The following is a 22,800-nucleotide window of genomic DNA, read 5'->3' on the forward strand; positions in this document are numbered from 1 at the left end:
ATGCAGGTACCTCAGATTTGAACTTCAGTAGCCTGCTTAAATATAATGTACTGATGTACTCTGGCTGTACTCTAGCCTGCTATAGAGGGGAAATCCTAGAAGTTATTCAATTTCTTTAAACAGTTTTTGTATAACAAATGTTAGAAATTAGGCCAAATTACAAATTCTGACAGCCCGACTGCACCTAATTAAGACGACAGCCTGATATTCTTAGGCTAAACTCAGCTTTCTGTTTATTCTTGTGCGTCCAGAGGAGTTCGATTTATTCAAAATCTGTGGCTGCATTCCTGCTGAGCTACCTGTAAAACAAATGCATCCCCTAGAGTCTCACGTGGCCTCACTGAAGGCATGAGGCCATCACTGAATATTATCCTGGCCTAAACCTCTTCACCTCACTTCTTCTTGCGAGCGCTCTGCCAGTCATGAGAAATGTCATCTGTTATTGTATCTGCCTCAAATCCATCTAATGGCTATCCTGAGGCAGAGAGAGCAGCGGGCCGACAGACAGCCTTCTTCCAGAGTACAGTAAAAATCTGAAAATCCTGTGTGTGAAAGCACCCGCATCACACAGTCGGCTCAAGATCATGTTCAGATTTGTCCGATAAAAATCAAACATGTTTGATTAAACCATGGAGCCGGGGCAGGTCTGATAGTCAGTCGGGATGGGAGAGATTTTAATCATAAAGCTGAACATGTTCCAGGCACCGCGTGAACAGCAGCAGAGTCGATGCTGCTAGAAGACCTGCCAGACTCCTGCCCCTCCTGAATATTCACCTTCAGCATGTTTCTTGCAGTGAGCACACTGAAAGTTTGAAACATGCCCTCAAAAAAAATGTCCATTCGATTAAATCTTAAAAGGAGAGACGTGAGGCTTCACAAATCTGAAGTTAGTTGACGTATATGTCATCAGAAATGTACAGATTTCCTGTCAAAATACTTCCTGGAGCTTAGTGTTGTATTGTTTTCTCTTCTGTGTTTATGATTGAAGAACAGATAGAAAAATAGCTTTACCAGGATTTTCTATTGAAGCTCCTGACATCGTTTTTTTCACTCGCCTCTCAGGGCTTCTGTATTACTACGATCACAAGTTCCCTTAACTGAATGACTTGTGCAAAAAGCGTCACTGCCCGCTGTCGTCAGATAACGAACAGTCATTTATAACTAGGAGTCTTTTGCCCGCAGCCCTGGTAAAGTGATTTCTCCTTTTCTGTCTGAAACAGAGCTCTCTGCAACGATGCTGTTTTTAATTTTTAAGTGCTGTTGAACCAGATCTCCAGGAGATGTCAGCAAATATCCGCACTAAGGAGAGCAGACGCTGGCTCTGTGCAAGAGAGCCAAGGTTACAGATTGTGACTTAAAGGGCCTTTTCTTCACTGAGCGTCAGAAAGCCTTGAGATGGTAAATCTACAGCATGTGTCACATTTTTAGACTATAAAGATCTCAGGGACGATAACCGTCATGCTCTGTACCGTCCAAACATTCACTTGATAATATTCAAAGGAACATAATCGTGATTTGACTTGAAACACTGAATGTGGTTGTCAGGTTTAGCTGGTTTGCATGTTTCCTGTATCCTGTTTTTTTTTTTTTTTCATGTAACCCAACACTTGCACATCTCCCCCAAAACCTCAGATCTGAAAACAAGAAACGTAATTACCACAGCAGCTATCAGCACGCTAACCCGCTGTCAGATCGGCACAATACACCAGAGGCTAACCTGTAGTTGTAACACATCGGTGCATTTTGTGCGTGTGTGCGTGCGCGCGTGTGTGTGTGCGGGTCCAACAATAGCATCTCGTCCCCTGTGGCACTGGCAGCCAGTCAGCTCAGCACAGCGTTCAGCGAAGGGTTTCAGAGCTCATCAAACTCAAAACCTCCCACAGAAACAATGCTCCATATCAATTTAACCCAAATTCTTGGGAGGGCAACAAGCTGTGGGCTCAAGAGGCTTTTCCGTTTGGGGCGTCAGCAAACAGGGCCACATCTGGAGCCCGGAGAAAAGTTCATCCGAGGGAGGGTTTATGCCCAAGGCTAGCCCTTAGATGCAAACATTACCCCTCTACCACCCACAGAGCTTTTTATTCTGACTGAGCTACGTGGCCAAATTAAACTGACAGAATGTTTCGTGAATGTGTGTGTGTGTGTGAATGTGCATGCGTAGGCACCCTTTAACTTTGCAACTCTGATGCTTTCTGCTGCTCAGAGGGATATACTGTGTGTCTCGCTGCTTTGAACTTCAACGCACACAGTGCTAGTAGTTGCCAAGCAATTACAGAAAGCCGGCTCTCTGGAAAACCAGACGATATTTTTTTTTTTTCCCATTTTGTTTTTTTTGCTCGGTCCGAGAATGACATGATAAAATATGAATGAGAAATATGGTCGGTGCCTCGCCGTTCCATGTCTGCGAGGTCCAGGTGGCGTGGTAAAGACAATCCGTCTCCTGACCGCGGTACCCAGCTGGGACGCTGAGGGCCAGATGGTCTTCTCACAACAGGTAATCACAGCCAGCATGCTGATACACTGACATCCACACAAATGGGTTACCACAACTACCCAGAGCATTTGGGATGCTGTGATAGTACCCTCGTCTGCCAGTCTCTGGGGCTTTTACTATTGAGTTTGACACCGGTGCTGTGCAGAGGTATGAAAAGGATAAAACTCAACCTTCGTTCCTTAAACTGCATTCTTTTACTTTGTAAAGAAAATTCCTCTTTGGCATTTCTCATTTGAAGCCTTGAAAGCTTAGTCGGTTTTTTATACTTTAAAGGGGCACTATGTAGTTTAGGAGAAGAAATTCAAACCCATATCAATGAGGTAATAATACACACTCAGAAATATTTATCTTCTCCTTAAGTGAATAAACAAGCTCAGAGGAAAATAAGGTCCCCAGAACACTGTTTGAACATAGAAAGGTGGCAGGGTCCGCCACATATAAACAAAGTAAAACAGTATGAAATTGTGTTGTCCTTTAAGGTCTGTTTGTTTATTCAGTCATCTAAACGGAGAAAGTTTCTTCAGGCAAAAAAATCAGTCAGTCAATGAAGATCTTCCTTTTACTCAGTTTGTAAAGAAAATGAGTCATTCCTCATTCGAAGCCACGAAAGCACACGATGTAATGTTTAAGGATGTTTCGCAGAAGTTCTCCCATGAAAACAGTTTACAGAGAAGGTCACATCCTGGGGCCCGGCTCCCGTATTAATTCACTTTCCCCCTGCAGAGGCAAGCTACTTTAATACTCCTCCACCGGTTGAGGTTTCCACTTGCATGCATTCTTTGAATTCATTATTTTGAAAGGTTCGGGGTATTATTTATAGTGTTGGAAAATAAAATGTTAAAAACTGCGTACGTGGCATAATAAGCGGTCGTATAAAAAGGTCGGGAGTCCCTTTGCGCTGCGCTTTCAAGACGAGAAAAACACAAGTTTGGGGGCCCTGTCACGAAAGGTTTCTCGGCGCGTAAGTGGTCGCGGTACGAAGCGAATTTTGACGTGTCACGTAAGATTCAGATACACGCAGATGGTCCTGTCGACACGACCGCAATAGCAAAGTATCACCCAGAGCTAGTGCATTCATCTTTAATGATGCAAGGCGATTCATTATCATTACGTTTAATAATCAGATATATTAGCAATAAGAGCTAATGCCTTACTGTCAGCTTACTTTAGATGAACCCATCCAGTGTGATGCAAACAGCTCTGTATTACACACACAAACCTCCTCCAGTCTCTAACTTGCTCCCCCTCCCTCTCTGCCTCTTTCAGCTCACTGAACTGAGTGAAATGTCTTTCCGACTAAATGATTTTTTTTTTTTTTTTTTTTTTTTTTTTGCACGGTGGGAACGTTGCCATGGAGACAGCAGCCCCCCCACCTCAGCCCCTCCTCCCACTTTTCTCTCTCAACAGTCTACAGCATTAAAGCTGTGCTAACTGGTGCGTCGTCACATGTGTGCGTGCACGTGTGAGTGTGTGTGTGTGTGTGCATCTCGCTCTTCTTGAACTGTGAACGCTGTCAGTGTGCTGCAGGTGCCCCATGATGAGTGTGTCTATATACAGCTATCCTCCTCCACCTCCTGTTCCCACTACACACATCCTGCATGCAGCTATCCCCCTCTCTTCTCCAGGTTTTTCCCATTCCTCCTCCTCCTCTCTCCTCCTCCTCACTGGCATTCTCCCGCTCTTCATCCTCCTTCATTTGTTTAATCCTCTCCCACTCCTCCTTCTCTGTCATACCCCTGCACATCTGAGCTCGGTCTTCCTCCTCTCCCTGCTCTCTCCGCCGAAGCGCTGGCGTTTTTTTTGCCGATTGCCGCTGGTGTGTGCCTTCGCTTTAACGGGAGATAATAACCGCATGACAAATAATATGAGTGTTTTAAAAATAAAGGCAGACAGAAGAGAAGCGGGGAGGCCAGATGGAGAGAGGCGCACAGGGCCGGGCAGCCGTGCTCCATTTTGCATTTAGGCAAAACGCGGCCACAATAAAGAATTCATGACAAAGTGGCTGAATAATTACGCACGACGTAATGCACAGCAGAAAAGTCAGAGAGCTCAGAAAAGTTCAGGCTGCGTCTGTCCAGGTAGAGTGTCTTACCTCTCCAGGCCCCCGAGTCAAATATAGACTGTGTACATCTGAAATCCCCGGGGCCTTGCATTTTATATATTTAGCACACTGCCTGGGATGTGTGACAGCAGCTTCACCACCTCTTCTCCCTCCCGTGGATTCAAAAGAAGTCAGAAAACACGAAGCTGGATGATACATATCCTTTATTTCCATTATCATTGCTTCAGCCACACTGTTACTTACACATTCACCTAAATCCTGCGACCCGGTACAGCTGTCCTGACTGAAACAATCGCCCTGACTGAACCCCTCACTCAAATTCTCAGCTTTAACCAATAAAAAAGTAAACCTCTTGAGTAAATTAAATATAAAAAAAACAATTGAAAATCAAATAAAAGAGAAAAAAAAGAATACCAATTCGAGAAAGATAAATACAGCATAAACAATGTTACTTCATCATCGTTGTTTTTGACCACAGAGATTAAACAATTGCTAGGTCTCCATTGAGTCGTCATTAGTAGTATTAGTATCAAGTTCATTGTCAGATTTTGCTTAAAGCATCACTTATATAATTTTTCATTGCATCAAGTTGACATCATTCATGTTAATATAAGCATGCAAACATGTTTCCCCATGACCATTCAGAACTGCACTAACACGAGAAGACAGCGAGAGACAGAGAGAGAGAGAGAGAGAGAAGAGAGGGGGGTGTCATACACGGAAAAAAAGAAAGAGGGCAAGATGGAGGGATGTGAGATTGCGAGAGAGGGAGCGGGAAGGTGGGGGAGAAGAAAAAAAATAGAGCGAGGGATGGATAGGTGAAGGTTAGGAGTGGAGCGGGAGGAAAAGGTAAGGGTTGCTGGAGGAGAGAATGAGTAATCAGACAGTAATCAGACAGACAGAAACAGAAAGGAAAAGGAGGAGGGAGGAAGCGAATGAGAGAATGTGCTGGTTCCACTATGGGTTCTGTAATCTATCACAAGGGGCTAAATAGGGTAGACACAAGCAGAGAGAGAGAGAGGCTGGGAAAGAGAGAGTTATGGGGCCTCGAGACCGATGGATCAATACCATATCTACTTATACAAGCTGGTCGATAATCCCCCCGCGCTCAATACTCGCCGATATGATGCGAATGTGTCGCTACAGCCGATCGAGCACACCCTGATCCAAAGGCAAAGAGAAAGAAACTGGATCCCTCCCCCTGAATAACACACACACACACTTGGTTGAAAGTGTGTGTGTGTGTGTGCGAGAGAGAGAGAGAGGATGAGAGAGAGATGGCAACGGTAGCAATACAAGTAGCTGTAGTGAGGTGTTGTACTGTTGTTTTGCTGAGGTTACAGTAGTAGTCGTAGTAGCGTTGACAGACATGGCTTTATAAGTCTGTATCGGTTTACACAGGAAGTGCAGAAATTCCAGGCGCTTGTTTGTTTGTTTTTGTTTTTTTTCTCACAACACCTCCTCCTCCCTGTTGTCTTGCTTTCAGGGGATCTAAATTTGTCATGATCTGTAGGCCGTAACAAATGAGCCTCAGATGGGTTTTTTTTTTTTTTTCTCTTCCTTCATTTTTTTTTCTTCCTCTCGTAAAATTTAATCAAAACACACCCAACGATTTAATTTTTCAACCACTGTGCCTTCTGTTTTTTTTTGTTTTTTTTTCCCTCGGACATACAGTACACAAATTACTGAAAGAAGTACACGATCAACACAGTTACTTACATCAGGCAAAGGGTTAGAGAGGAGAGGAGGGTTGAATGATTGGCAGCTGATTTCAGAGACGACATAGACAATACAAACTAATGTCTATGAAAGACAGTGTTTCCCCACCTAGTGCAATGAGGCACGTATAGTACGCACACACATCCTCGCACACACAAACGCACACACACACACACAAGAAATGGCTCCTCTTAAAGACAAGGGACAGAAGACACGTTTGGCTCCCGAGACGAGCGTTTCAGTCGGCGGATGCCGGGATTTTTGGGGGGAGTGAGGGAGGCGAAGACAGAAAAAAGGACGAGGGGAGGCGGTGAGCACAGGAACGTGTCACACACAAGGTCACAGTGACACACAGGCATACACACACACACAGACGCGCACGAATACAAAACAAACACGCCCACAAACACGGAAACACACACTAATAAAAGCAACACGGACGTGTGTGTCCTTCTAGAGTCTTGTCAGGGATGATGACGTGGAAGATAATAGTTTTCTCCGTCGAAGCTGGACGTCTTCTTGAGAAAAGGAAAGAAAAAAAAAAAGTCCTGGAATGGTAGAAAAATAAAGTGGAGTGGTGATATCCTTCCCTGTGGAATACATCCTCCAGCGAGTGCAATCCAAACAGATGCTGGTCCGATCCTAAACTCAGGTTTCGTTAAACCCGTGTAGTCCCGTGTTAGGAAAAGTCAACTAGCCGACCGACTAGTCCACATCTCTCAGAAGCTCGCACCATCGCATCCTCGGTGGAGTGTAAAAAATGGCATGATAAACTCCTTCTCCGATGGTTACATGTATGTGAAACAATAAAAAAAAAATAAAAAAAAGGATACTGATGAGCACCATGAGGGCTGTGACAAAAAGCATGAGGGAGAGGGACACATTTCAAAGTTGCTTAACATGCTTAAACCAATGAGTCAGTCCTCATTTTTCACTCCTCTGACATCAATAAAGACCACTGGACGCTTTGTCGTCTTTCCACTGGGGAAAATAAGCGAGTAAAGTCTGAAACAGGAGGGTACGGTGCCTCGAGGAGGCGTCCAAAATGGCCGGGAGAATCCACCTCGGATGTTTTGTCCTGCTAAGTACAACGAGAGATGTTTTCCCCATACAGTACGGCGTATACTGTACACCAATGTTGCAAAGAAAAATATCGACATAGTGATTTTCTTCTTTTAGAGTCTGTACAAGGGCATGAACCTTTGGTCCTGGTTGAAGTGACCATTCTAGGATGGCTTTCTTTTTTTCTTTTTTTTTTTTTTTTTGTTCTTTTTTTTTTGGATTTCAAGAGAGAAAAGTTTGTCACATCACACTCCTCCTAGATGAAACACTACACTAATCTGAAGCACACATGAACTACGCACATACTACAAACTCTGTGTGTATTCGTGTATGTGTGTGTGAGTTATGCGTGTGCGTTCCCCTTGCTAGATCCCAAATTTACACCCGATTATCAGTCCTACTGGTCCACTTTGTGTCTGCGTGTGTTTGTAAAATGTGTAGTCTCGATGCTCAAAGTGTAGCTCGTGATGGATGTTGTTTTTTTTTGTTTGTTTTTTTTTTGTTTTTTTTCGTTCCCCCGGCTTGGTAAAGAAAGCACAGGACTTGGAGGATTCATTAGCAGGAGCAAAACAGCACTAGCAGTCGGACACTAGCAGTGTCTCCGCGTCTCTCTTTCTTTGATGGAGAGAATTATTCACAGATGAGAGGAAAGAAAGGAAAGTCTGGAGCTGGAGAGATGATAATGACCTGAGGAAACAGGGAATAAGGGAGAAGAGGCGGATTAGGCAAGAGAGAGACAGTAGGGGGGCGAGAGAATATATAAACAGTATGCAGCACTGTAAGTTTGGGGGGAGGAGGGGGGGAGATGCATTACATAACCCGTAACATCTAGATTATACAGATGCTTCTGCCTTAGAGCTCCTTCCTCTGACAGCTCGGCAGCCTCCACTTTATCACACACTCACAGTTAGGTCATGCTTTTAAACACTCGTTCAGTTTCCTGTGTAAATCTGACTTGAGAGCATCCGCTGCACGGAGCGTGGATTTAAGATTCCAGCACAGCGCGTCCCGTTTTAAAGCCAGGACGCACTGGAATGTGTGGAATACCGACACACGGAAAACAATCCCACGTATGAGAGCATGCGGATAAGATGAATGTATCTATCTATATATATATATATATATATATATATATATATATATATATATATATATATATATATATATAGCACATGTCAATCTAAAGCAGGAGAAGCTCACAGTTTTAGTCGGAGTGAGGACTGTCCACCACGATGTGCGGCTTAGGGGAGGATGCTGTAGCAGTCTTCGACACAAATGTGCCAATTGCTTTTTCCTGCGGGGAAAAAGAGATTTTGCTTTTATGAATACTTCATGACAAAAGGAATCACTTTTTCATACATCCAGTTGAAATAAATGAAATTTTAATATGATATTATATGCTTCTTCCCGCTGCTATTACCACTATGAGCCTACTGTTATGCTAGTGCACCACTACTTAATACTATTATTACTACTGTGCTTAGAGGTGGAAAGCTACTAAATATGTTCACTTAAGTCCTGTACCTAAAGGGATTTTGGGAACTATGCTGACTCACTTTCTTGCCTAGAGTTGGAAAAAAGATGGAAACACTCTAAGTGCGGTAAATATAAAGCTGTCATGGTTTTGGGTTGGTTTAGGTTTTTTTTCTGTTTTATGTTGAAAGACTCTCACGATGTGTCATCTTTTGTTTTACACTTCCAGTCTCTGTCTTTTTCCTACCTTTTATCCTGTTCACCTCAGCGTATTTAATTCATTTTTTCCCCTCATACTTTGTTGGTTAGTCTGCATTTTCACATCGATTCCCCGGCTTGCTGCTTTATATTATCCTGGTTAGTTGCTTTTGCTCTTGATTTCTTGCTTTTGTTGTTTTTTGGACTTTTTGGGGGTTTGCGTCAATATAACTTTTATTTTCAACCGGCCTGCCTTGGTGTCTTGCTTTGTCTAAAACATGACAAAAGCTACAGCCAGCAGCCGGTTTGCTTAGCTTAGCACAAAGACCGGAAATCGAGGAAAACAGCTAGCCAGTCCAAAGAAAATAAAATTATCCTACCAGCACCTTTAAAGCTTATACAATCAAGATATTAATCTCATTTGTTCCAAAGAAAGTTTTAAAAAAAGCTAACCAGGCCTATGCTGCTGGCGTTAGCTTCATATTTACCATAGCTACAAATATGAGAGTGACATCAATGTCATCATCTCTGTAAAAAGAAAAAAAAAAACACTTGTAACAGAGAGAAGGACAACTGTATGAAATAATTACATACATAAAATAATTAAAATTTGCTCCAAATTATGACCCATTCTGCTTATTTGGTACATTTAATCTTTAATCCTGGCTCGGGGCCTCCTGCCCTGCGTGTGTTTGACGTTTCCCTGCCCCAACACATCTGATTCAAATGAACGGGTCATTATCAGGCTTCAGCAGAGCTTCATGACGAGCTGATGAATTGATTTCTAATTAAGTGCATTTTGCTCCTGTTACTCCTGCGAGCCATTCACTTGTGATGGGCTATTTTTTAATGTTGCTTATTTTTCATGAGTAAAATACTGAAATAATTGTATCACTGCTGCTCTACTGTTACTCTTCTTCTATCACTACTCCCACTGCTGCTATTCTCCACCTACCGCTGCTCCCGTTACTATTTCTAATGACAATATTGTCATTTTGGTTATCAGGCCCAGAACGAGTAGCAGAAGTGAACGTAACATATGTTGTATGAGATCATACTCATTCATGCACACATACACAGTCGCACACACATGAACACACATGATCATATGCTCATTACCTCCACAAGCTGATGCCAGTGCTCTATTGGTTTGCGCGGATTGGCCAGCATGGCTGCCCAGTGCTCCCTCCCCGGACCTTCAGCTTCGCTGCCCACACGACACATCCCTATAACCTCGTTATGACCAATACTGACACGCGGCAAAGGGATGGAAGCAAGGACGAGGGAGACAGAGAGCGAGGGAGAGAACAGAGAGGGGAAAGGGGGGGTGGAGAAAAGGGAGAGAGCGAGGATGCAATAAAGCAGGGGGAGAGAGAGGGAGACAGGGCTTGTAAGAAACAGGCAGAGAGAGTCTCATTTATCAACCTTGAGTACTGGGAAAAGAGTACAGCAACTCAGGAAGGATATTGAATAGCAGCTTACAAATACACACAACCCCGCATAAAAGCTTAATGTCAGCGGGGGAGCAGGCACGAGCGCAAACATACAAAAGCACACACCTATGGAGATGCCAAACGGAGGGCAGACTACATAATAGGGAGGCGGTGCATGTATACACAAACACATCAACCAGCCAAGTGTTGCTGCGAGCGGCAGACAGTCAAACACTGGCAGGGTTACACTTCTTCCTTCGCCATTAGCATAAATCATGCTTATTCATGAGGTGCCCGTCTATGTAAAACAGGGAGCGTCCACCAGGAGGCTGACTCACGAGGAGGCCCCTCATCATGTTCAACACAGCCGCAACACCAATCGAAATGCGACAGCCTCAAAGTAACAGCAAACATTACGCTGCATGTGCAAACTAGCATTCAGCAAGCAGCACGCTTCACAGCAATCACTGGTTCCATCTCTATGATAACGCCTCGGCCCGCTCACCAGTCGTAGTCCATCACCGCGATGATGACGGATACACTTTCTATGTTTTCATTGGGAATGTCAAACACCAGCGCCTCGTTGTACGTGGGGTTCAGCGTGTTCTTCTTAATAGAGGTCTTCCTCTTTTTTAGCCTTCGCCCGTCACAGATCAGAGAGGCCTTCACGTACGGGTCTGCAGGAGAGACGAGAGAGAGGGGAATGGATGGGGGAAGGAGAGAGGGGGAAGGAGGTGGGATGAAAAAGCAGCGAATGAGAAAGACAGAGGGGGGGAGGAAGCAGAGAGAAAAAGATAAGGCGGGACTGTTCGGTATCATGCTCACAGGTATCCGCGTCTGTAACACATAAAAGGCATGAAAATCAAGTCACCTTGGCAAAGCTGGATTAAGAACACAAAAGGTAGAAAAGCAGCACAGGTTGAATCACTCCAGTTATCCATTCAACATGTGCGGCGCACTGACAGCAGCCAGGGGAATCACACACACACACACACACACACACACACACACACAAACACAAACACACACGCACACACACACATCCACGACTCCATGTTTATGCTGCATTTTTAAGCATCTTCCCGGCAATCATCTTGGGAGCACCGCGCGGGCAATAACAACAGGATGCGGTCATTATCATCTGAGATCTCATTTAATGCGAGAGGACATTGCAATCATCCGACTCTTTAAGTGAAGGATAAGTAAAGACTAAAACAACATAACAAATACCTTCGTTAATTCAGTATTAGCATTAGCAATCCAATTTGAGTCTCGTGGGTAAAAACTATTGCTCTTTTTGATGATTTCTGCGACATAATTGGTGCTGCACCTGCAGCTGAAACACATTGTGACAATTTTTTACTGGTTGTTGTGTTTGTAGCGAATGATTTTAGGGCTTCGGGTGATGTGTGCATAATGTATTAACTCTACCTCGACTTCTTGAAGGAAAAATCTACCCTCAGATTCTCAGAAACTATCAATCTGGTGAAGCTCGATGCACCTCAGGAGTTGATGGTAATTTACTTCTTGGCACTTTCCCGTAGCATGCCTCATCTATTTCTACTTCAGTAAGTGATTTAGTAGGTTTTGAAAAATGTATAACTAAAAAAACTTTGGGGCACAAACCTGTTGGTTTTACTTGCAGGGTGAGGGGACAGTGATGGTAAAGAAAGCAAAAGCAAGAGACGTGTAAAAAACAAAAAAATCAACAGAAAACGACAGGTTGCATCCCTCAGTAGAAATGCGACACTGTCTCCTGCAGCTGCATTGCATTCTGGTCCATGGAGGCTGCTGTTGGTGGAGAAAACTGTGCTTCTTCATTCAGTGTTAAATAACATAGAAGTTACTCTTTTATCCCAAGACACTCTAAGTTTCATGCCAGTAACTACCTCCGGCAAGAAGGTTATGTTTTCGTCCATGTCAATTTGGGTTTTTTTTGTTGATCTGTTGGTTTGTCAGCAGGATTACACAAAAACTACTGAGCGGATTCCCACAAAACTTGGATGGAGGATGTGTCTCAGCCCAGAATAGACCCCAATAACTTTTGGTGCAGATCTGGACAAAGGGACGGATTCAGGAGTTTTTTTTCACTTTGTTAAACATTGCAAGATAATGCATTTTTTGACATTTTTGTTCATTTCTAATGCATTGATCTTGATGGAAAAAAACAGGTGTATTTTGGTGGTTGATATCAATGAGTACAATTTGATGCGGATCTGAATAAAAATCCAGATTAAGATGATTTAAAAATGCTTTATTTGATATTGTATTCAGCTTGATTGACTTAAAGGGGACTGTTGGGCTTTGGCGGAGGTATGCACTCTCCTCTTCTTCTGCATGTTTTGCCACTTTCCCCCCAGAATAAGACACAAACCTCAAGACAGCAACCAGCATCACCAGTAGCCAGTTATTCAGACAGTGTTAAAGCTGTTTTCTGTCATATTTTTCCTTTTAATGAGTTTCCAGTCAGACCGCTCGCAGGAGGTCTCTCAGCAGCATGATGTGTATGTGGGTGTGTGTGTGTGTGTGTGTTAATCCTTTACCTGAGAAGCCAGTCAGATCCATGGCTTTGAGGTTGGTGGCCTTGATGACTGTAGCAGTGAGCCTGCCTGCAGTGGGCAGGTAACACAGCGAGAAATTAAGCTCCCCGAGATCAGCTTTCTCCTGTAGGTCACACACACGAACACACACACACACACACATACAAAGAGACAGGGATCAGATGGGGAGCAGGGACACTGTGATCACACACACACACATGGCTCCAGCACCAGAGAGGAAAAACACTAACTGACAGATATCCTCTAGTTTGCGATGATTGTCTGTGGCCAGAAAAGAGCTACATCTGTGACTGACGGCGGCTGACAGCAGGCGTCCTAATGTGGACAGGCAGAGTGTTTAGGCAGAGGGGAAGTGCCGTCACTGTAAATGAATCATATGCCAATCTGTCGATGTCCCCGAGTGGAGGAAAGTGTTAAGTAGAGGTGACGATTCTCCAGGCTTTTTATATCTCTGCCCTCGCTCCCATCTACTGATCTTCTCGCTGCCTGTGGTCTCAGTGGCACCGCGGTAATGACACCGGCGGTATTCAGGTCACACTGTGGCATGACGACTCCTCAGCGGCTTTGAGACTCACTAATCAATACTTCTCCGGGTGAAACATTGAAATACGCTGAGAGGCTGATGCTTTAAACTTATTTAATAAATGAAACATCCGTGCCAAAAAAATTTTAAGACTCCGCTCCATCTAATTTGCTAATAGCCGTCTATGAATATTTCATATAAATCTACTTGGCCGCTGCGTGATAAAAAGTTTGGATGTGGCCAGCGGTGCCTTTCCAGTAATCTATCTGGGCTCTCTTGTGCTGTTTTTTTTTTGTACATAAACTGACTCTGAATTAATCCATCCTGCGCAATTTCTGTGCATCCTCTGAATACAGTAAGAGTATATGATCTTCAGACAGCAGATGACTACGCAGATGCTTCTTCGAGTCAATCATTCGAATCCATCACGACGCTGAAAACACCACAAGATAATTAGGACGTGCTGATGCAATTTTATTTCCCAAACCAAATGAATTTACATGGTTTGAATTCCCATCCCTGCAATTTCCCTGAAAGTCATTTAAAGTTTTTGCAATTTAAAAAACTTTTTTCATCTCCAGATCTTCCGTTTGCACATCCGACTAACATAACAGTGTGATTCAGAGTACAGAGGTGTGATTGGTCCCATTAAAGCTCGGTTCATTATCTCCGGTAGCCTGATTATTCTGGTTTTTTAAATATTTTTCCCATTTCCAATTTCACCAATCCAATCTGAGCAGTTTGATATTCCCACTCGACGTGACTTTTCAGAAATTTGAATTCAACTTGGTAGATTTGAGCGTTCAAATCTCGTCTTTCAACTTCCGCAAATTTAAATGACTTTTTTTTTTAGTAAAGTCAGGAATATAAACTGCATAAATTCAGACAGACATTAGTTAAATATTTCAGTTAATTCCATTCAAATTCAGTTTCCTGGGAGGTTACACTGCAAAATTTTTAAAAGTCAACTCGACTTTAAAAATTCAGGAAACCCTCAGGAAACCCATTACTTCAGTATTACCAAGTAAAGTAGGCTATTACGTTTAAATAATACGAGCTAAAAGTTTTAACGACCTAAAATTATTAGTCTACTTGGTAATTTTCAATTTTCTTTCAAATTAAGTCATTTCATCAGATTTTACAGGCTACTGGGGGGAAAGATTACAGGTGATACTTCTGGTGTTCGGCGAAACTAGCGTAAAAATAACAAAGATTCATAATAACTGATGCAACTGCGGCACTTTCAGGACTTTAGAAGCGTGACGTAAACTGGCATTAGAGTGTCGATAACCTAGATCTTCATGAATGAATGATACGGCGCACCAATTACCAAGGATTACTTACTTTAAAAATGTATTCCCATAAAAAAAAAAGGGGGCATTAAGTAATGGTTAAAGTTAATTCATTCATTTTTGGCCTTTCTCTGCTTCCATAGAGTCACCTCTGCTGCGATAGGGAGCGGTGCCCAGACTGTCCAACACATATCAAAGCCTGCGCATCATTTAGCTCTTTCTCTATATCTGTAAATTAAATATAATTCATAAAATGAAGAGTTTTTGATTCTTAGACGCGTATCCACATATTTCTATTAACTTCTCATATGCACTCACATCTGCATGTCTCACTGTGTTTATCCTTGCCATTTGATTCCTGCCGTGCAGTTTTTGTAAATTTTTATCTCGCATTCATTTTCTCTCTCTTCCAAGCTGTAATTCAGATTCATTTTAACACTAGAATTGAAACTGTCACCCGTGTTATATGTTTGATAAGCTCCGTTCCTCATTCTCTCCTATCTATCACGGCCTCGGCCCATAATTTTCCACTGCGACGGTCTGATATCGCCGCAAGGCTCATTCAAATTTCATCTTTCGGGGCCATCTCCTCCAAATGAATGTGATGATTCTGGGTTATTTCTGCAGCAGAGCCCCGTCCTTACCGCGGTGCCCTCCACGATGTCCCTCCAGACGGGCTTGTCCCCGCTGCCCTCGCTGAAGTCCAGCAGGTTGTCCACCACTACCTGGCCGATCAGGTCGTGTCTGGAGAAGCGGTCGAAGTCGTACACGGAGAAATGCAGCTTCCTGGAATGTAGCTCATTCAGCGGCACGCCGAACTGAAACGTCTCGTTGAACACTGGGTTCAAGGTCTTTCTGTGGACCTGAGAGAGAGACAGAGTGTAGAGAGTTTACATTACAGCTCACAGCTACAGTATAGGTAGCAAATTAATCTTCTGGCCTGAGTAGCCTTTGATGACACTATTGTCACAGTGAAAAGGGGGTTAACATAATGTGTACCATAATCTAAAGCGTCACCAAATTTACGTCCTTGCCGCAGTCAGTCTGTGTCTCTCATGTGACCGTTGATGATTGCATTCCAGTCACGCACATGAATAGAGTCTTTCCTCAAAGACGACTTCCAAGCTGATATTTTAAAAAACCCAGCAGGTTTGTTTGACAACACTTAAGGCTCTTCTGAAGATTCGTCCAGAATCCTCAAAGACCTCTGTGTTCTGCTGGTAAGAAAAATACTCCATCCGCTGCACAACAAAGTACATTTTCTACCTGTTTTACAAGGCGCGCCTCTATTTTTCTAACCAAACAAACTGGATGTTTTTCATACCAGCAGAATATGAAAGTCACTGAGGATTCTGGACTTCAGAAGAAAATTTTTTTTTCAAGTTTGTTTTGGCTGTTGAATGTGTCCATCGAGGCAAAAGGCTCATATGCAAAAACTAAAGTGGCAAAAAACTGGACTTATATTTGGTAAATACACGAAGTCACAGTCATCGAAAAGATCCTTGTTTCTTCTTCTCCTTTTTTTCTTTTAACTCACTGAGCCGTCATTGCTGCCATGTTTCCTGCACTGAATCGTTCTCATTACTTTTGAGGATTCATAGCGAGCCGTATTTTTTAGTTTTATTTTGTTTTCCTGTCTGTTCCCTGCTCCTGCAAAGTGATCCAGTTCTTCTTCTGTTTTTATCCAAAAACAAATTGGAAACATAAAAGTCATCCCTTCCTGTGTGGCAAATGATTTTTTTTTTTTTTTTGATTTTTTTTTAACTCGCAGATGCTCTACCCGAGAAGCTTTGATTAAGTGCCTGCAGGATGAATCGCATTATGCCGAAAGCGGCAAAACAGACATTATTAAATGTAAATGTAAGTGTTTTCAAATTGATCTACAAAAAACAAGACGCATCATGAGTTTATTCTCGAGGGGGTTTGTGGCCACACCTGCTGAAATGTGCTTGAGCAACATAATTAACCTCTTCCACACTCGCCGACCTTGTTCCTCGGCCGGGGGGAGAAAAGTGAATTGCACCTTTACTCGTGGGATGAAGAATCTAATCAAGGCTGCTGAAATGAAATAAAGTCCTAAAAGTAAATCTTAAAAATCCAACAAGGTACAAGATTTCTTTCTTTTAACTGCTCACGACACATTTCCTACAGGTAACTACATTTATTTCAAGCTTCTTATTTGGATTGTATGTTGTGTTTACCGCCTTTTCCATCAGTCACCTCTACAACGAGTCAAATTAAACAGATCCTTTCAAATCAGAGAATACAGTCTGACGGAGCGGCTATAATTTCCTGCTCATCATATTTTAACACGTTGCGGACGACATTTGTGAATACGTCTTTAATCCCCGACACAGAATTTCTTCCTATTTGTTGATTCACTGTTTGGATTTATTTGCTATGAAAGCATTTGATATAAACGCTGTCATGCAATAAAGCCCGCGATAATTAAAATGTGACACACGCTCGATTTTCCAGTTTCAACTTTTGTCGCTGCATGAGTGGGTCTGTCACTCAGGCTTATTAGCACTTGATGATTACTTGTTAGCTTTGGATTTAACATGCTGATGGAGACGGCATGCCTTTAGAAAAAGCAGACGCACAAAAGCCCGAACATCTACTCGAAGGTGAGGTCTGTTTCATTTTTTGGAAATTAGTCGGAGGGATGAAAGCGTGGCAAAATATGAGAGGTGTAAAAATCCCATGTTAATGAGGATGTGATTGAAATGAAACAATCATCTACACCCCGCACAAAAGACGAGCAGTATTATGCAAATGACTGAAGCGTTCACACTTTTCAGCAGCTGAAAGGGCTTTTGTTATATACAGGAGACAATCACACAAAGGGGAGGAATTTCAAATTGGTACAGCATCACTATCACTAAACGCTTACTTCACGTACTCTGCAGTAGTAGAGCCGGGCGATATGGACTCTAAATAGCAAGAAAAGCTATATTTTTAGGCTCTTTTATGTCACATGATACGTAGATATTTTGAATCCTCCTGCTAGGACTGGGCAACAAAATCAAATACGACGATATCCATTTCAATCCATCAGTTTTCTTCCGCTTATCTGGGGTCAGATCGCGGCGGCACCAGGCTAAGCCGAGTATTCAAAACGTCCTTCTCTCCTCCATCTCCTCCTGAGAGACCCTCGATGCGTTCCCAGATGAGATATGTAATCCCTCCAGCGAGGTTCTGACTCTGCCCTGAGGTTTCCTCCCTACCCGGGCGACTTTCAAAGTGTGGCGCCCAGGAGATATACTAATCAGATGCCCTAAGCACCGCCAAGGGAGCAGCGGCTTTACTCCGAGCTCCATCCTGGATGTCCGAGCACCTCATCTTATCTCTAAAGGCCCCGACACACAAAAGTGACATCAAAGAACTAGCTCAGATGAAGGCCGACTGTAGCGATGCCAAAAAGCTGCACTCGAACACACCGCAAAGACCACAGCGGGCGGCCGACAAGCTTGTACATCCTGCGCCCGTGTGATATACAAACCGTTGATGATCAAGCAGCGTTTTTTTTTTTTCACTCGCTAGTATAGCCGCTTCCTGTCGAAAAAAATGTCTGATGAGGCAGAGGAGAAATGAGGTGAAACTATGCTAAATGGTTGGAATCATGGATGCGTACAGAGACGTTTACCTTTTCGTGCACTCATCCGCCGATTCTACAGGCTCAACGCAACACACCACCGCGACTAGAGCCATGAACGCTCACTGACGACCCAGATGAAATTCAAACTCAGAATTATAATAGTTACAATATTAATTATCAACTCAGAAATATTTATTTGTGTCCATAACTGAATAAACAAGCTGTCCTCAGAGGAAAATAAGGTTCCCAGAACACTGTTTGACACTAGAAAGGTGGCAGGGTCACTGACATACGGTCAAATATCATACCTGACCCTTCCTGCTTCTGAATTTCTCCCATATCTGTATCAGAAAAAAAATTAGATCTACAGCTCACATTTGTGAGGCCACTGAGCACGTAAGTCTTGAGCTTCTCCACAGAGAATAAATTAGAAGCGAGGAGGAACTTTTTGAGGGCTAAGGGTACATTTCCTTCCCGGTACAGAACATCCTGAAACGCACTCAAATATTGACTCGACTGTCCTCAAACACCAGAATAACACGGGAGCTGAGCAGCAGCGCCCTGTAATAGTCTGAAGCACATTATCTTGAATAAATGATGTCGCAGATTAGATTAGATTACATTAGTGAAACTGTAAAGATTCCCCCGTGGGAAGGCCGGGTCATAAGAGGAGCAGGAAACAGGCAGACCTGATAATGAAATGTTGGAGGGATTTTTGTTTTCTTTCCGCAGCGCAGAGACAGTTTCTGTGCGAGAGTCGTGGGAGTGGGAATCACCTTGGTCTGGAATTTCTTCTTCCTGTCTGGCAGTAGGTAGATCTTCACGTATGGGTCAGAGAAGCCGTTGGCATCCTTCGCTGGCAGGTCCAGAGCTTTCAGGATCTTCACCACCAACTGCTCCGTACTGCAACACACACACACACACACACACACACACACACACACACACACAGCGCCATTAAACTTTCACACGCTCATAAAAAATGCAGGGGTCGCACAAATTTAGACAAATACTCCACAAGACCCAGACAGGATCGACCCGCCCACACACAAACACACACCTGTGCAGGATTTATGCGCACATAACAGCGTGGGAGGATCTGTGTCTCCGAAGCGAGGAATCGCCGAAATAGCATGCGTGTGTCGGTGTGTGCATGCGTGTGTTTGTGTTTCATCCCTGCAGCTGTATCGTGGTTTGCAATATCAGCGATGCTAAATGAACAGTAAGCACAGATGTAGAGCCAGCGAGCGAGTGCGGCCGACGCCGAGCTCATTAATAATCCTCAACACAGCAGCCTGGATTCTACACACACATATGCAGAGTAGTTAATGCACAAACAAACAAATAACCAAAGCCACGCTGTTGTTCGACCATCACCGTCATCAACATTTGAACACGTGTATATTTTAATCGTCCTGAGATTAATCTAAGGGGTCGCCAGATAATTGATACGGTCGAAAATAATACAAAAAACATACCGCTGCGCAATATTATGTTAATTTTTGGGGATTTTTTTTTTCTCTCCTTAAATATGAAAGGGTTTTACCTCTCAAGGGCTCGAGAGTTATTCAAATTAAATAATCTGCATTCAGCAACGAGGGGTCACACACGAGTAGACTTTATATTGCAGGTTCACGAGCAAAATGAAAGTTAAGCATTTAACTATTGAAAAATGAGAGAGAATCAGAGATGGGCGAAACAAATACATTAAAAAGCATCTTGTTACAGATGACAAATACTTTCTATCAAATATATCAAAATAAGCTACAAAATAATGGTAGGAGAGAAAGGTATTTGATTTAAATACTGGTTATTCGTGATTTAAAAAATACAAAAACACATTCAATACAATCATTTTACTTTTTTTTGCCATTTACTATACTTTACTATTGATTTTCTTTGGCCAGATGTTGAATAGTGACAGATGGGAGCTACTCAGTTAAAACAAAGTCATTTTTTGTGTTATTAAGTTCATCACTCAAGTATTTTTGGTGTTTACTTTGTCTGTTCTTTTAACTCCCAATGTTCCCTACTCTGATGTAGCATCGCACATATACCATGTCAGTGGTTGAAAGGCTTTTCTAATTTAAAAACGTTTCACATTATTAATAATTAACCCGTGATCGATTGTTTAAGGTGAATTTCTGAACAACAATCAATCAATACGTCTATGTATTGTGTTGCAGAGATATCTACTAAAATTAGCATGCTAGCCAGCTAGCCAAAGCTCCTGTGCTAGCGATGTAAAGACAAACACTCCCTCGGTGCACCGAGCTCCCAGTCCGAACCGCTAGCTGCATGGCTAACTAAGCTAACAGCAGCTACACAGGGTTTCTCTGGTCTGTTCCTCTTTTTGTTTGGAGCATGAATTTGCCAGTTAGCCAGTTCTTACATATTGCATCTTTAAGGCAGCCGACTATAGATGAAAGAAATTGCTTAAAATTTAGACCCCTATGTTGTATTTTCTTCTTATCCATGTTCTTTTAAAGCCTAAATCTGAAATCCAGCTGCGAACAAAGGTGTATCACCTATGCCAAAATTGACAGTATCTGGTCTCCGGGTGGATGCTGTTATGCAAAGCCGCATTAATTATTTTCATTAGCCAGTACTTTTCTAATTATTTTCTCAAGAAGTGGTAAGTGCCCATCACAGTGTCATTGAGCCCAAGGTTAAATCTTCTAATGTCTTTCGTCCTTGTGATTTTCCAAATCCAGAAGATAATCAGATTATTTTGGCATAAAAAAGGGAAAAGCAAATGTGAGTCACTGTGGTCAGTGGATTTTTTGGGAATGTTAACTCAATAAATGACTTAAACGATTAATTATATATCATAATTGTCGCACAATATTTTTCTTCCACTCCACTCATCACTTAAGCATCTAATTCTTTCAGCTTGAGTAATGATAAGTCAAACTCTGTGTGTAAATAATACAGATTTCGGCTTTAAGATGCGTTTTATTGTCTCAAGCTGTGACGAGAATATTTTATTATACACTTGTGCTTTATTTTCTAGAATATTTTCTGGCATAAAAAATGTTTACAGATGGCAAATAGAGGTAAAACCAGACACGGCATAAACACGCACGTGAGCACACACAACACACACGTCTTTACATGCTCCATCCACAGTCATGGCTGCGTCTCACGCGCCGTTTATTATGTATTTAATTACCAGGAGAAGATGAAGACGGCTCGGAGGCCTTTAATCAGACCTCGTTAGACTGTGTCTCCCCGTGTTAACCAGTGTGTCAGCACTTCATTAGCTGCTTTAGGAGAGCAGCATGAACTTTGGGGCTGTGGAAGGATAAACAGGGCAAATGCCAGCAGTGACCCCGGCGGCGATAATGTCTTCTGTCCATGTGTACCAATCATGAATAAGACGCGCTTTGGTCACAATACAACCGTGTCCAATCCAGACACGTGTTTACCTCTGAATCACATCTAATTAAGGCAATCGGATAAACATGCCCACTCTGCAATCACATCAAATCATGGAGATGACGTACAGGGCAAATTGCTGGAGGAAATCACACTCGCAGCTCAGCCAGATAAATATTTTAACGAGAAAACCCTGACCAATTCGAACATGCATCTAATGTAATAATCCTAGTAATCTTTAATCCAGTGTGAGTTGTGCGAGAGACACATTAGCCAGTGGCTCAGAGCGACGCTCAGACACACAATGACTGGAAATGACAGAAGGCGTGTGAACAAAAACAGACCCGCCCCTCTCGGCTCATGGTGAATTTGCCTGCATGTCTTGTTGCAGGTTTTCCCGCGCTCACGTGTCTTATTACAGAACAAGACGTGGGCTTGAACCAAAACCAAGGTTTATACACAAACCATGAGGCATGGTGCAGAGAGTATACCTATTACTGCTCCGGCAGAGAGGGAAATTCACAGCCTTATTCCTGGCAGACAATGCCCCGAAAGCTAGCTGTTATTCCCACAGTGGAAATGTGTCAGCTTTTAATGGGATTGTCAATAGAAATGCCTTTCCCAGAGGATCTGAGGAAGATTGGCATTGTTGTTCCGACTGTTACACTCCGAACAGAGGGGTCTCGCACATTAACATACCAATCTTATCACAGCTCCAGCGCTAACGCACCTCTGCATCTGTGTATCCGCACACATGCCCACACGCCCGTCTTACAGCCACAAACCCGAGCCGTTCTTCTTCTCCGCTCCTCAGTCACTCCCTCTCTGAATTAATTCATTAATTCATGCCAGCCTGTCTTATGTAAAGCACTTTGAACGGTGCTACACAACTAAACTTGCGTCTTCTACTCCCTTCGCTTAAACAATTCCCCTCCGGTGTGTAATGACAGGCGACTACAGCGCGACATAAATTACCTCGTGACTTTATAAATGGGAGAAAGGGGACA

The 22,800-nt window shown here is 42.9% G+C and overlaps 1 protein-coding gene across 1 annotated transcript in view; it reads right to left on the reverse strand.

Moving 5' to 3' along the window:
- Window positions 1–4,742: 4,742 nt before the first annotated feature.
- syt3 (synaptotagmin III) overlaps window positions 4,743–22,800 on the reverse strand; it is a 36,589-nt gene continuing 18,531 nt past the window's right edge. Inside the window, exons 7-13 of the mRNA XM_084372108.1 lie at window positions 19,192–19,318; window positions 15,462–15,680; window positions 12,985–13,105; window positions 10,947–11,118; window positions 10,128–10,257; window positions 8,538–8,631; window positions 4,743–8,024 (exon numbers count right to left, since the gene is read on the reverse strand). Of these exons, the coding sequence (XP_084228234.1) occupies window positions 8,542–8,631; window positions 10,128–10,257; window positions 10,947–11,118; window positions 12,985–13,105; window positions 15,462–15,680; window positions 19,192–19,318 (859 nt within the window). The 3' untranslated portion in view covers window positions 4,743–8,024; window positions 8,538–8,541. The remainder of the gene's footprint in view (window positions 8,025–8,537; window positions 8,632–10,127; window positions 10,258–10,946; window positions 11,119–12,984; window positions 13,106–15,461; window positions 15,681–19,191; window positions 19,319–22,800) is intronic.

The sequence above is a fragment of the Pagrus pagrus genome (genome assembly GCF_965226575.1).
Source record: "Pagrus pagrus genome assembly, chromosome: 13".
NCBI classification, from domain to species: domain Eukaryota; kingdom Metazoa; phylum Chordata; class Actinopteri; order Spariformes; family Sparidae; genus Pagrus; species Pagrus pagrus.